Raw genomic sequence first — 16,167 nt, 5'->3', positions numbered from 1 at the left:
TCTATTTAAGGCAATCAAGTGGTGTACTGAGACATAGCACGCATTAGGAACTGTGTTGATACCTCGGTGGTGGTAAGCTTATTCAACCAAATAATAAGACAGCAATTACGACACATCTCTAATGTCTTCATCCTGAATATATACGACAAAGTTACCTAAAATGCTTTACTCAGAGGTATACATCTGTTTCAGGTTGGTAGCTATCCATTCTTTAGAAAGACTTCAGTCCTCAGTTAGCTTTCCTCTGCCCGCCCTCCTGGCTCTCTGGGATCTTGTGACAACATTTCCACAAGATCATGTGAGTATATTCCATCCTTGGTCATAACCAGATTTTCAGCAATGATGTCACCACTGCAAGTTTAATGTTACGTATTCACCTTCTCCTGTTCCTCAAAGTTCTAATTTCTCACTGATGTTCAGTTTAGTGAGCTCAGAGTTTGCTGCTGGAGATGGGACCCTGCAGTGTGCCTAATGGTTTACAATCTTACAAATTTAACTAGTTAGCATGGGGGGGGGGGGGGAATATAGCACATACGTGAGCATGCAGAGGCAAAATTCTCTCAAAACTATAGCCACTGATACCAACCTTGATAACCTTTCTTCATCTATAACACAAAAGATTTGTTTCCTGACATTTAGGTTAAACTACATGGAATTCTCCATTAATCATTAAATGTACCACACATGCAAGAAAGGCACAGCACAGGGAAACTACTTGTGCAACTTGTAAAACACTTCTAGTTGAGTAATGCATAATAAGTTCCTTACAGTTAAGCAGTGGCCTCCAACTCTTTAAATACATGCAGTAGCATTTAATTTGTTTCCAACCTTTTATATTAAAATCAAGTCTTCCACAATATACTGTATCTGAATCTGGCTAGCTTGTAAAGAAAACAAGTGGTTTACTGATTTTTTTTTTTTTTTAAGCAAAAAAGTACTTAAAGTGTACAAAAAAACAAAATGTAAATCCACAAATAAGCATGAGAAAACTTTACCGGCATTCGTGATGTTCCTTGATAATAGAACTAAAGGTGTTCTGATGTAAACTTGTCTTCACTCTTTTTTCCCTTTGTCTTCTGTTGCAAAACCAAACTCTCACAACTTCTTTCTCAAGATTGAGCCCCTCAGCCATCCTCATAATTTCCTGAGAAGAAGGCTTACTTTGTTCTCCAAAGTGCCTCTCTAGGGCTTCTTTGGCAGCAATACTGGATGAAGGGATAAAATTTCATCTTTAAAAACTTTTCTGACACATTCAGGCTTCTGCCACCATTTCAGGAGGAGGGTCAAGTAAGATCATTGGAGATACTGATTTGGTTTGTTTCCTCTTTTGCTAAGTAAATGAAAACACACTGAGTTTAAAGTACACTGCAGGTTTTTTTTTTTTTTTTTTGCTGATGGGGACTGTGTAATATCATGTAGAATTTCTGCACAGAGTAATCCAAAGGGAAAGATACTATAAACTTTGCTGCAGTTTTAGTGGTAATCATGCTTCTTGGTTTGTGTTTCTTGATGTTCTCTTGGAGATGCAGCTACTAACTAGACATGAATGTGATCACATGAATTGGAACAAGCCTGGGTGCACATTATATCCCAGTTGCAGGGGTGCTGTAGGAGTCCAACAGACACAATCATATTACCGGGGTAACTAGACTGTGTCACTCAGGTTTACGAAGGAGAAGAGCTCCATCAGTGATCATGTGAGAAATACAGCATTTTCTATCAGGTTCTGCATCTCACTTTGGCATGGAGAGGGCACTATAGTATTTCTAGAAATCACAGAGATTACAGCAATCCATTTTATCAATCATTATATTTTCTAAAAATCTGCCTTAACCTATTCCTCGCAGTCAGCAATGATCAAAGAAGAGTGGTTCAATAAACTGAGTAAATTAAGACTTTCCTTAATTTCAAATGGAATTTGCTCCCTATCTGTGTTACATATTCTCAGAAAACAAAGAGTATCTGTAATATGCTTGTGTGCGAACAACAGGATGCATCCAAAGGTAGCTTCATCAGTAGCTGTAATTTCTTTGGACACAAGAGGGCACTTTATGCATTATTCTGGAGATAAGGTGCAGGTATTTCCATTATAAAAATATACAAACAATCTGCTGGCTTTCTAGTTATTTCATTATTTCATCTGTAATATGTTCTTATTCTTTTATTTATTGGTTTATTTTGCATACTTAGTAAAATTACCAAAACTAATTAAGAGTATGATGTTCTGCATACACACAGGTATAGAGTCGTCATCATTTTTGGCTACCAGTTATTTATTTTTTTTTGATCAAAGTAGAAAATAAATAGCTTCTGCACATTCAAATTAAGGAGATTTTGCTCAGGGTATGACTAACCTAATTTAGTTAGTGGGACTTCTGTTTTACCTCTAGTTTGCCTTCAAACACCTACTAAGAGTAGCTAACAGTAAGGCTGTAGTTCAGATTAACACCATCTCCCTTCGAAGAAGGAAGCCCTTTTCTGAGGCCAACCTGAGGCCTTCAAAGAAACATTTAGGATTTTCTTACTGTATCTGCTATGGTCCTGAATTTTCCCTCCATTGTTTGTGCCCTTGACAACCTGACATATTAAATATTCCCAGTGCAATGATGTTAGCTGTAAAAGTAGAAATAATTTGAAAATGCTTAATATGAGGACTATTTCCTCAGTAGTTTGTTGAAAAAGCAACAACATCAACAAAACCTACAACCTTGAAGACCAACAGTCTCCAGTGGGTTCCTCTAGCCAGGGAAAAACACCTAAAATAGAGACACTCTGAACTCACACCTCTCATGCAGCCATACTACACAAACTGGGTAAGGACTTGGCACTGCTCCTCAAATCCTTACCAGCTTGGAGAGAAATCTCAGAGGAGAAAATGGCCTCCTGAGAGTAATACTTCTTCACTTGTGAGGTGATGTGATTAGCACTAAGCATCTCCCATCCCCACCTAACTGAGAAGCACCTGCTTAGAGGAGTAATTACTTTGAAAACTGACAGGAAATCACACCCTCATTTCATTCCCTATAGCAAAGGGAATATGATTCAAAAAGGAAATCTCAAGCTGAACATGAGAGGAAAAGACGTGCTATCACTGTGGGGTTCTGAGACTGCAGGATTATAGAGCAACCTGCGTCTCTGGGAGTTAACACTGTGCATAGGAAATGTTCAAAGAATAGGTGCTTTACTGGAAGAGGTAGGACCCAACAGCATTATATTGTGCCCAGTGGCAAGCAAATTCCCTTTCTGTGGAAAAATACTACAGCCCCTTGGGGTCTCTCCTGGTGAATCCCTTCTTCACCAAAGACAAGACTCTGGAATCCCTAAAGGAGAGGAAATACCACACCACTGTTTTCATCATGTTCTGTTTTTGCCTATTCGGTAATTGCTTTTATAATATGATTTGTCAACCTACTTGATTTCTGCATGGAGTTGAGGCTAAACCTGGTAGATGCTGGCCATCAGAGATGCAGAAAAAACAGAAGTTCCCAGAACAACTTCCTTCTTTCCATTTATCTCATGAAAGTGCTTCTTCAGAAACTTGGAAGAATCAAGTGACAGATAGGGATGGGGGGTCTAATGCTGTATGTAACAAGCTTTCCCTCAAACTTTCCAGACCACAATTTTCTGTCAAAATAATGCAATTTCATCCGGTATAATGTGGAATCTCCCAAAAATGAAAACAAGGGTGCTCTGATATCTTATTCGCTATATAGACATCATAAAGATACGGCAGAATTGGGATGGTTGGAATATTTTTCATACTAAAATATGTTGTCCTACATTGAAAAAGAAGTCTTTATTTGGGAAATGTAGTGTATGTATTTTGAGCAAGTTGTTTTTTTGGGAGGGGGTTATTTTGTTATTTTTTTACTAGAATGTTTCAAAATAGTTGTTTCTCCACTAGGTATATAAATTGGCTAAAAAAATAACATTTTGATTTCAAAACCAACAAAAAGAAGCATCTTAGCCAAAGGGATTTCTAACATGTAGCACTCTAAGTATTTGTTACCTTATGGTGGTTCTGCGCTTTCTCTTCCGCTCATTCACTCCAACTTTTTCATTGTATAAAGCTGTATTAAAAACAAAACAAAACAAAAAACCCCAAACAGGCAGTTACCTTCCACAGAGAATGGAAACAAAGCACAATTATCACTAGGAAAAAATGTCCCTTTGTTTTAAGACAGAAAAAAGTGCAACAGATACTGATGCCTAATAAGAAGGGCACTGCACACAGTAGCACTAATTCCTAATTCTTTAGGGTGCCACATGGCTGTTGTAACTCCAGATAAAAATGATTACGAGCAAAAACAGTGTTCCACAGGCAAAGCTGCAAGTAGCGCTGGCTCTGCACTTTTGTGCCTACGTACCTACGGAGCCCTCTCTTCTTACACACCCTCATTTTCTTCCTCCTCCCCTGTGAGGTAGGTGCTAGGGAGATAGAGTCCTTTTCCATGCAGCTCAGCCACCTCACCCTCTTACCTCAGAAGTCCAGCCCTGGCCTCCAGTCCCATCTGCCTTTTCCGCCCCACTCTCAGATGGACAAGTCAACCTCAACCCTCTAGCCTTCACTTCTCAGAGGCTGCTGATCTTCCCTGCTGCTCAAGCATAAACCCACACTCACACAGTCAGCAGCTGCTACCCGCTGCAAACTCCTTACAGGTGATTCTTACACTGTGCTGACCAGATTAGGAGAGCCTCTGGTTTCTACTGCCCTTATAGTGGAGGAAAGCTTTCCACATTTGGTTCAAAGCAAACTGAAGTACACAGCAGAAGCAGCTAGTTAACAAAATTTCCTATGATTGAATATCATGGCACATCCAAAAAACTGCATTAAGGTCATCTCATCTCCCTTCCCATGCTAGCTGAGTGCTGCACAGTGGTGGTCCTGGCTTTCACTATCACCTCTGAGCATACTGTTTCCCATCATCATAATTCATCCAGTTGAAAAGACTGTACTTTAAAACAGCCCATTTCCTTTAAATCAGAAAACCTTCTTCTAAACTGAACCTTGCCCAGTGAACCCCAGGACTCTTCCCACAACTGGGAATTAACTGGACATAAGGAAGGGAAATCCTTCAGTGGCAAAAAGGTCACATCCAAAACCTCTATGCCATACTATTCTTTGTCAGGGGCTTAGAGAGCATCACCTCAAGTTGAGTTCAAATCCTTTCCTAAGGCCATATCACATATGCCAAGGGACTGGAAGGAAGAGTCCTTTGCTAGAGAAGGATCCCAGTACCCTGTTAAATGTGCTGTCCTTTGGATCCTAAAGAAATGGTAATGACTCTGATCTGTGTTCCAGCAGTGGAACTAGACTGCTGGAATGGGACCGAAGGGAATGAGAACCATTAGGAAAAGTAATGTTTCTGCAATTTTGTACCCTCCATGCATTTCAGGTTGTTTGCTCCTCCTTGCTCACCCGAAAACATACCAAAATTTAATACATGCCATCAACACACCTTTGTACAGTATTTAAAGCTGTTAAAACAAAAACCTTAGCCTTTGGAAGACATATACTAGTCCTTCAACATATGTAGAGGATTCAGGTCTAAATACAAATCAGTTTTAAGAGGGTTTCATATCTCTACCTCCTACTTGTTCTGCTTCCTCCAGCCACTTGGACAGGATTGATTTCAGTTTGCATGCATTCTTGAAACTCAACTGCAAGTTTTCAAACCGGCAAATAGTAGTTTGGCTAAATTCAGAGCCATGTACAGCAGCCAGTGCTTCTCCAACATTAGTTTGTGTATAGCCTGTCAAAAACGAAGAGGAAAAAGTCACTTTGGAGCTTCCTACTGTGGGTTGCTTTCCTTAAGACACTTATCCCTTCATCCCTGACTCTTAAGAACAGTGCATGCTGTAGCATCAAGGACCATCTTTCTGCAAAAGTCTCTGTGGCTGATTTTGAACTCACACCAGTGCTAAGTTGAGTCATTCTGTTGATTTCAGTGTAGTTTTATAGGCTCTGAGATTATGGGTTTGAGAAGGATCCAGACCCCACATTTTCATTAATATACATGATGTGATGGCAATATGCTAATTCTCATCTGCATCTCTGGTCTYCTGTTGTTTATCGTGATGACTAAGATGAAGTGATAAGAGAAGTGCTGCAGTTTACATGAGGATACTGACTTCGTAAAGAGCAGTTCCTCAGTCAGTGCGTTGAATGTGTCTGCTGTGTTCAGGAATCTGGCCTGTATTCCTCCCTTTCTTCCTCTGCACCAGAATGGGTATAGTCTCTCTAGATGCTGAATGTCTCCATGAGGTGGCTATTTACCTACATTTTAATTGCACTAACTCTGTGTCTCACAGTCTCAAACCCACAGCACATGTTAAGTCTGTCTTCCCTCCTAAAGCTCAGCCTCAGATTAGTTTTCCTGTATCAATTTTATTTTTCACCATCAGAGCATTAAGCCCAATCTTACAGTCTGTGAGCCATTTGTTTACTTTGGAGGAAGTTTTGCTCCCTCACAAACTGAGGATCAAGATGCTGTAATAATCACAGTGATTAATAGCTTGGGGCCTAGCAAATCGTTCCAGTGCTGTGGCTGACATATTAAATAGTCATGATATACAGTAAAATGCCCACATTGCAAATACTATTTCAAACTGTAAATTTCTGTTCTAATTCTCATTTTTATCCTACAAATAGAACATAATAGCTTTCTAGCTGTTGAGATAATGCATAGATATCTCTAACAACTTYATAATTTTTTTTACGTTTATAAAGCTGGATTTTGTAGAAGGATGCCCTATTTTTTAATGATACAATGTAATGTTATAACAGATAATGTCAAAATTACAACTCTTAAAGTACCTAATTTTCATAAGTGGGCTGAATCTGCAGCACCAGATGATTTTTTTTCAGTACAGTTCAAACAAGGGTGGGGCAGGCTTTCAGTTTGCAATGCACCTCAACCATTCCGTAGAAGGGAGAAAGTCCCTGTAGATGAGCAAGTGTTTAGTCCACCTTTGCCCTCAGCTAAGATTGCCTGGAGAAGGGCCAACAACTCACCAGAAACCAGCTGATGCAGTGCATCTCATGCTACCCCCAGCAGTTATCAGCAATGAAAAAGTCAGTTGCTGCTGTACCCATGTCGTGGCATGAGAAAATAAAATAGGAAGAGAAGCTCCCTATGGTATGAAATGTTTGCCAGGGATGTCATGGTTATCCATATTGTCTACTGAAATGACATTGCACCATCTTGTGAATGGAAAATATCATGGGGAAGAGAATGCATGTAAGAGACTAGAATATGCACTGCCCTAAGCTGTAGAAATGCAATATAACATGGCCACGACTGAATGTAGTTTAATGAACAGCAAAATTTTCTTTCCACTTGTGAGAAAGACAGAAATAATTTAAATATCAGGAACATTTAAAGTCACTTTCTGCATACTAAATTGCAAAAAGCTTAAGTTTATTAATTCTGCGCAAGTCTTCTAGGAGTGGAGAAAGTTTGGCAGTGCAAGGCAGGATAAAAGTTATGATTAGACAGCCCAGACTATAAAATATTCAGAAATAATTGGGCTTTCATCTGAATTTTTCAGGCTTTTGTTAGATGACAAAAAAGACACATACCCAGCTTAATTCTCCGCAGTTTGAATTCATTGGCAAATTTCTCCAGTTCCCTGATTTCAGGGGAATCCATGTCTATTGGCTCTTCAACAGACTTGTTCTTCCTGCGGAATTCCTGCTTGAAGTCAGAGGCTATGGGATCGTCTCCAAGAACAGACTGGTGCATGGGTGTGAAGCTGTGGCCCAGAGCGCAGGAACCAGCACTCAGAGCATGCTCAGGGAATTTATAAAGGCAAGGCGTTAGGCTACCTGAAAAAAAAACAAAACAAAAACAACATCCAGCATCATTATTCACTACTGCTACAGAATAAAAACATGCCTTCATCACCTCATAATCAAAGTCTGTAATATTATATAGCATAGGTGGAAGAATGTCCAAGAGTTAGGCCATAAGGACTTAGGAGATCCAGTCTCTCTTTGGTCCCCATATGTGAAAATAGAACAACAACCACTTGCACCACAGGCCACAGCCGTCCTATTTCACAAGCAAACTGTGATGCACTCAAATAAGATGATAAATGGTCCAGACTTAGACAAATAACAATCCAGGGCCTCAGCTTGTATTAAGCAGCACAGTGAGATTGATGGATCTATGTCACTTTGAGCCATCTAGAATGTGCCAGTCTCTATTTTCTGGTATAAAGCATATTTCCATGTAAATACCATTTGATGCTCAGACAAGATATTATTGTGCTTTAGTTTTAGGATAAAATTTGTTTGAGGAAAGAACACAGGTAAGAGCTCAGAGAAAAACAACATATTCACAATTCATTCCAGCTTAAAAAGAAATTGTTCAAGGACAAAACTATCTCATGCTACATATTGTTCACAAATATCAGACTTACTTAACAACGAGATTTAACTAAGAGTCAAGGTTCTCTTTTCCTACATGTTGTATGTACAGCCAAAGCATTTCTGACATGAAGGAAAAAAAGATAAATTTATTGAGAAAAAAACAAGAAGCCTCTTCAGTGGATCTGTAGCAGACAATAAATTCCACATCCTCAGGATATCCTTCTCAATTTTCTAAATGACACAAAATTTTTTATTGGAACTTGGACCTTCATCAACATCCCTCCCCTGCCTCATCTTACCTTTCTTGTCTTCACTGCCCTGATGACTCTCATCAGAGTTGGAGTTTTTAACCCCATAGAAATATTTTCTAGCTTTCACACAGTGTAACCACAAAAAAAGGTTTTCCCAAAGAATAAGAGAATAAACTAAAAAAGAAAGACTTGCTTTGTAAAGTGCTGACGCCATTTACTACATTGGGATGGGGCATGCTGCATGTCTGTAAGATGCGACTCTGGGAGAGACTTGCTGACAGCATCTCTGGAGTTGCAGGTTTGATGCCTAAAAAAGAAGTAAAGTGTAAAAAGAGAAGAGAAAGACGTAGATATATTTGTTTTGGAGTGGAACAAAGTAGACTTCTGAGTGCTACCTTTCTTTAATACCTGTTCTATGGACTTCTCCCAGGGATCTGAACAATGCCAGGAACATTTGCAACAGACACATTAATAGATAATGAAACAGGAGCATTTGGACATTTGTGCATAGTGAAGGAAGCCTATTTTCCATCCCTAAAAATTCCCTATGTAGATGCATTCATCTATGCTGACTTACTGTCATATTTCCTTCATTCTTAAGTGAAATAAAATACTGAGTTTGATTTTGAATTAGCTTTGAATCACGATTATTTTCTGGTAATTGTCTTAACCTGGCTCTCCACACTACCTGCCTTATTGACTGCTACTTGAACTTACATAGAATAACAGTTCCTCTTTCTTCTTCAGCCTGCGAAATGTAAAACTGAGCTGGATGCTAACGTATCTTTACCAGTGTCAAAGTCCACAATCATCTGTATGAAAGCACTTCATACTGCTTTATGAGACTTGGAAAAAGCATACGTTGACAGAAACTACTTCTTTCTGCCCTTTGGAAAATATCCCAATGTGTTTAATCTGGTAAAAAGCAAAAAAAAATTCTTCCCGATCATAACTCTCTATTTCGAACCTCACCTTCAAGCTCTTGATCCTAAAGCCTATGGGAGTTGCAATGCTTCTACAAGGTTAATGCTCATTTATACACACTTAATCATCCTAAGTACAAGGCATTTTCCCTGATGTTTTTATGACAAAAATATAGCAACAACTATAGTAATTTCAACAAACACAGCACAGACCCATGGCTCTGTGTTTTCCCATCTGAGCCTGGGGAAAATTCTGATAGCTGTACCTTAACAGCTGCAAATTCAAACTGCCACTTTTTGTGTCAAGAGAGATCACAGAGGGAAGGCACAAAATGGGGCTCCGGAAAATGCACTTTCAAATATTTTCATATTTGTTCCGAGAGCGCCTCACAGAAAGAGGTGAGGACTCCTCATTGAGTTTGAAAATCACAATTAACAACGTTTTATTAAGTCTTAAGAGCCATAAGGAACAAAAATGGTCCAATTTTTAAAAAGGCTTAATTTTGTTTCTTTAGGTTCTCACACATACTGCTGCTTCAGGGTTGTCCGGTCACAGAGAGAGCTGAACCTGCTTAATTCAGCTATCATTCCATTATCAGTCATCATTTTATTCTATACCATCAAGAATTTTCCATGGAGATTAGGGTCACAATACACTAAATACTACACAGACATATTAGATAAATCAGTCCTGGTCCCTCAAAGGTGATCATCTGACCAGGCAAAGCAAACATCAGATGAGGAAAGAGCAGTACTATCTCAGTCTTGTAGACAGAGAAGTGAGACACAAAGTAAATTGTCTAGAAATGCAGAGGTTTGGGGAAACTCTGGACACTGACTCCCAATTTCCCAATCCCTTTGCTAGTGTCTTAACCTCAATCTTGTCCTTTTTAAGCAACTATCTTGAATGCATCCTTCTAAAGGAAAACTGACCAAATCACCATGCTAATAGCTCAGTCAGTTGAGGATCTCTCACTTACCTGCCATAACCCCATAGGTAGATGGTTGATTTCCATAATGACAGGAAGGCACAGAGTAATGAAGGCCTGCAGATGTGTTTTCCAAAGTCATCATGGCAAAGTGGACATGGGAGCATTTAGGAGTTTGGATCAAAGACAAAACAGACGGGACTGGTAAGAAAATGTATGAGGATTCAAGATACATCCTTTCAATTCAAAGGTAGACTGCATCTTTGTATTTAGTTTTTCTGTGCACGTATTAAGCATTCAACTCCACAACCATCAAGTTAACACTGCTGGAAGTCCAGAACACTTGGCTGTGTCTCACCAGATGAGMCTGCCAGTATAAATAGCAAAATCCCCTTGGAGCCAAGACCAGCAATAGTCATGCCTTGGTTTTGATGCATTATTTTTAGTGTAATCTATGCATATAGCCACAGTTTAGATATACTGCTAAGCAAGGGAAGCATTGATCTCTACAGGAAGAGATTGGTTCTTCTTTCCACCCAACTTCGAAGTACCTTTTCATTTAATCTTACATAAAACCTTTTTCTACATTCTCAGAAACTTGATCAACTCTACTGTCATGTAAATCCCCAAATGAACACAGATATCTAGGAAGGCAATGAATTTATCTATCTCCATTGTTTTCACAGGGTCTTCTAGTCGGCAAAACAAGTAGCAGAAATCCAATGAAGAGATGCAGAAATAGATACAGGATAGTGAGCTTGGCCTCACTATCATCATCAATAGAGCTGCTCAAGAAAATCAACAAATATCATGCCAGTAACAAACTTTCTTTCCATTATGAAAGATTCTGTAAAGTTTGCTCTACCCTCCTCACCCTTCCAGTTCTCCTCAGCAAGTTCTGGAGAGCAAAAATCAGCAGTTCTATTTCACACAAAGGGAAAAGTGTGTGTTTCAGATCTGTGTTCAGTAAATTCCAGTGCCTGAAGAATCAGACAAGTTTTTCTGAATGTAAAATTAGAAATTTGGCTGTTTTTCATGCATAAGCAGGCAAAAGAAGTTCCTATACTGTCCTCTCTGACAACAACTATAAAAGGTAGTATTAAAATACCATGTTTGTGAACATTCGGATACGTAAGTTGGCAGTTTAGAGCACACATTCTAGTTGTTCAAAACAATATAATTAATTAGAAATTAGAATTTTTGTTTTTGAAACAGTAATCATAAGAGTAAAAGGTCCAGTTTAGACATATGTATACCGACATAAACTTTATTATAACAGCCTTGCTTATGCTATTATGCACCCAAAATAGAGATTACATTAATATTAATGCATTTAGAGCAATACAGCTTTCCTGTTCAGGTAAGATCTAAGTGTTTACTGGTGTTTTTTCTATTATTACTTAATAATCCATAGACTATATCCTTTTTAGGCATAAGAAAGGTATTTCTAACTTGCTAATAAGGATTTAATAGTAGGTGGTAAGGATGATACTATTTAAATTAAGTCATAAAAATGAAATTCTTTAGTATTCTGCAGAACATTATCCATATGGTGTGGTATATTATTTAGCCAGATGTATACTCACCTGTATTTTAAGATGTAGAATTACCACATGCATTTTAATGAGTTTTGACATTAAAATAAGTCATGATTTAAAATTCGTTCACATCTATTTTTTGCACAAGTTTTCCTTAGATGCATTCACTTAAAAATGGCATTGTTTATTAAAATTCCTGAATCTATATATGAAATTTGGAAACCTTTCCTCATGATAAATACCCCCCCCGTCACTGCTTTTGTTCTTACAGGGTCACCTACAAGACGTGATGTTGCAGACAAAAATTTCCACTGACTACAGTGGTATTTGTCCTTGAGTGGTAACTACAAAATATCAAAAGCCAAATCTCAAGCAGAACTGCAAATGTTTTCGGTAATACCGTCTGTCACCATATACTTTTTATTATGAATCAGATGGAAAAATAAACAATTTGGAAAATACTACTAAGATACAGATGCATAAATTTGGCCTCACACACAACTTAAATTGTTGTATTCCCCACCACCACCACCCAAACATATTACAATATTTTGAACTTCCCGCTTAATGTGTAAGATCACGTTATCTCCAATGCTCAGTTTTTCTAGAAGTTTACCTTACTTAGATGCTTTTTCATATTATTAAAAGATTTTATTTCCAACATTTCAGTACTGAGGTAAGGATTTCCCCTGCAGTCTTAACAAGAAACAGTAATCCATTTCAGCAAAAGAGTGGTTTCTTGGCTACTTCTTTCTCTATTCTTGAAAGCTTATGCACCGTCAATAACTTCTGTATTCCAGAATATCACTTCTGCAGATTTGAGTCTGCAAGAAAACTAATTCTTTGTCTAGGGGATAATTTAGTGTTTGCATTGTCCTACTACTCTACTACTACCTTATTAGGTTATATACACAAACACATAAAATTCCAAAATACAGATGAGACTCCTATCACCCTTTTTGAATATTCCACTTAAATCTTAGTCTTTATTCGCTACATAACACGTTTAGGAAAGCATCCTTTTCCTTCTTGAGAGATTCTCCAAATTATGTTTAAACCTGACCTATTTTAAATACATTTCCTATTTAAAATAATTTATATTATTAAAATTTGTGGTTATGTAATAAACAAACTTGAATTTATTTTACATGATCCTTGCCACGGAACACTACATAATCATAACAAAAGTTTGATTGTGTTTGCATCTGTACTAAGTTAGTGTGCTGATAGTACACCTTAGCCTAATCTTGTAACAAATTGAGAGATAGCTACAAGTTTGGCTAAAATACAAACATTTTGGATGTTCTTGTTTCGCACATTTATGCAGTCTTGTGAAAATGTTTCTGCCTGAAAGTAGTCCCAATCTCATGTAGCACTAACACCAAATACTTTCAATATTGCAGAACTTGATGATCACACATCATCTAAAATCATTACAAAAAAGAGTAATATTATTTTTAAAAAATACCTGTAGACACAACATTGGTCGCATGGTTAGAAACTGGCAGGCATTCTGCAGCGCTGTGATGCATTATCAGAGGCAGAGAAGGAGAAGAGTCAGAATTCAAGGGTACAAAGGTGTCAGATGAAGCAAACGCTTGGCAAGTCATACCCTCAAACAGATGAAAGACAGAGAGTCACCTTCTCCTTTTCTAAGAGAACAGATCTGCGTGATTAACAGCAGCACAAACTCTATTCCAGTTCTTTTTACTTGCATATACATATACAAAAGGGCTCCAGAGCACAGGGAGGTCGTGTGCAGGTATTTATACCACTAGGAAATCCCTTTATCCATTTTAATGTTCTCTTCCCAGCTATATTGCTGTATCGCTGTAGAGCCTCCTTCCTTCCCACACAAACACAATACATGTCGAATTAATGGGGGGAAAGAAGAGGGAAACCAGAGACATGATTTGACAGATATTTTCAATTAGGTCTTTTGTGAAGAACAATAACCCGAAAAAAAATATCAAAGTACCGTCTCCAAAGTCAGTAGCAGTGAGACGGGTACGTTTAATACTAAATAGGTTTCCATAGTTAACACCTGCCCCAACAATCTCATCCGGGCAATCGTCTGGAAGGCAACCTGGCTGAGAACTCAAATGAAAGTCTACAAAAGTCAAGAACATAGAGCAAAATAATCTAAATTAGCCTAATTCCCAGCAGTGGTGCAGTGATAGTTTAAATCAGAGATGTGTAACATGGAACAGTAGTATCCAAGAGGAAGTTTCTGAACAGATAGTTTTACATAAGCATGAAGTGCTAAATGTTTGTCCTGAAAGATCTCATATTGACACAAAAAACACATTCACAGCTACTATTATGAATTTATACTACCACAGCATCTAGAGTCTCATTTAGAAGGTCCTCGTCTCCATTATGCTAAACACTAAGTAAAATAAAAGAAATTTTTTCCAAATCTTTTATTATCTAAATGTTTAATTGGTGTGAGCTTAGAATGACTTAGAATCAGTGAAAAGTATGCAGGTTATCCTGAAAATGATGAAGAAAAACATTGCAGTACACCACAGTCACGTTCCATATACGTGTTAAAGCAAAAATTGAAATAGTTCAGCTACAGCAAATTGACATCAGCTAGGTATTTGGCTCACAGCCTCTCAACCTAGCAATGACGGACTCACCTCAAAGCTACTAAAACATTTGAAGTACCTTTCTGTTATTTTTAAAGCATCATTTAATTTAAAGAATGCTCTTTTAACTTATTCTTGTTCAGGAGGATATTTAGTGATTTTAATCTAGGTCCCATTGGGAAGCTTTCAAAGCCTTCTTAAAGATATAAAGCCCTCTGTTTTCTAAGGTATTTTTAGAAATGGGCCATTTCATTTATTTTTAGGAGGTAAAACTAATTGATAAGGGGTTTTTTTATGAACAAAGATGGTTGAGTCAGACTGTTTGTTTATTTCCCATAAAGATGACTATTTTCTCTGTGTAAGTTTGATGCCATAGTAATATATAGGCAAATAGGATTTTCTGGTATTTCAAGATGGTTAAAATGTCTAAACTAGGATTTTAATGCCACTGACCTCAGATGCGTGATATGTGAGATATCATATAGCAGTTATTTTGGAAGGTTAGTATTGAATCAAACCATTCTGTAGAATACTTGACATCACCTTCAAATGTGGTTTTGGGGAATGCTGTATTTGTAAGTGTTGAAACATTTCAGAAGAATTGCTGCAGAAGATAAATCAGTCATGTGCTGTAGCAGCAGTATGGCTCAATGCTCATAATTACTACCTGCCTATACACTTATATATTGAAAAATATACTAAAACTTTAAAATAATCATTACACTATTAAACAAAATACTGTCATTAAATGAACTGTTATCTATATTACTTTGGGCTTGGCTCAATATACATTAAAGTCTGTGGACTCATGAGTACATCAACTAACGAATGAGAAATTGGCCTTAAACTCATGCATTTTATTTAGGTGAAGGTAGTTTTTGAACCCACATAACTTTCAGATCAGAGCATGGCACTGAAACTAAGACAAAAGTCAACACAGATGATGTTGCTCAATAACACCTTTCAGAGTATAAACTGTTCTTCAGTGGTATAGCCTTCATATGACACAAATAATTTTGTTTAGCTCCAATGGCAGAAGTCACACTTGACTAGAGCACTACAAACAAATGAAAACGTATAAAATTTTATTGAACTCTGTGGAAATTCAGCAACAATTATTTTAAACATTTCCACCTTTGGTGGCCTTTTCTCCCTCAGCAAGAAGCATGACACATCCATGTCAGGCTTCAGCCCACATATCTGCTAGGGCTTCAAAGCCTCAGGAGAAAAAGGAACACCAGGAAGAACTTCCCAGCCCTGTCTCTGACATTTTTTTTTTCCTCAAATCCCAGCTGGTAAGATTTCTACTGCAAACTCACTGCTAGCTGCAAAGAACTTGTAGACTGTCTCCAAGTGCAAGATGGAGCTTGCTTCCAGATTTCCAGTTCTTCCTGAAGTCAGGAGACTTATCTAACTTTGTGTAGTTGCTCAAGTTTTCCTGACCTACAACGATCACTAGAGGAGATGACAGAGGTTCATGAAGCAGTACTGACCCACAGAAGTTCAGACTGAGGAAAAGCACATGCTAGGCATTGAACTTATCCTCAGAGCACAGTACAAA

General features: G+C 37.9%; 1 protein-coding gene across 6 annotated transcripts; it reads right to left on the bottom strand.

Annotated features, from left to right (window-relative positions):
* Positions 1-991: 991 nt before the first annotated feature.
* On the bottom strand, positions 992-13,625 carry POU1F1 (POU class 1 homeobox 1). Of its 6 annotated transcripts, none has more exons than XM_026083405.1 (7): positions 13,484-13,625; positions 10,529-10,678; positions 8,815-8,932; positions 7,583-7,824; positions 5,589-5,753; positions 4,010-4,070; positions 992-1,205 (listed from the first exon to the last, which is right to left on the bottom strand). In XM_026083405.1, exons 1-7 carry the CDS (start codon positions 13,623-13,625, stop codon positions 992-994), a joined length of 1,092 nt encoding a protein of 363 aa, XP_025939190.1. The 6 variants fall into 6 exon arrangements, with proteins under 6 accessions (XP_025939190.1, XP_025939191.1, XP_025939192.1 ...); XM_026083406.1 differs by having other exon boundaries at positions 7,583-7,828; positions 8,819-8,932; XM_026083407.1 differs by having other exon boundaries at positions 10,529-10,594.
* Positions 13,626-16,167: the final 2,542 nt, after the last annotated feature.

This window comes from Apteryx rowi, unplaced genomic scaffold (genome assembly GCF_003343035.1).
Source record: "Apteryx rowi isolate R43461 unplaced genomic scaffold, aptRow1 scaffold_60, whole genome shotgun sequence".
Lineage (NCBI taxonomy): Eukaryota > Metazoa > Chordata > Aves > Apterygiformes > Apterygidae > Apteryx > Apteryx rowi.
The sequence above is the reverse complement of the archived record's forward strand: the minus strand, read 5'-3'. Positions and strand labels throughout refer to the sequence as shown.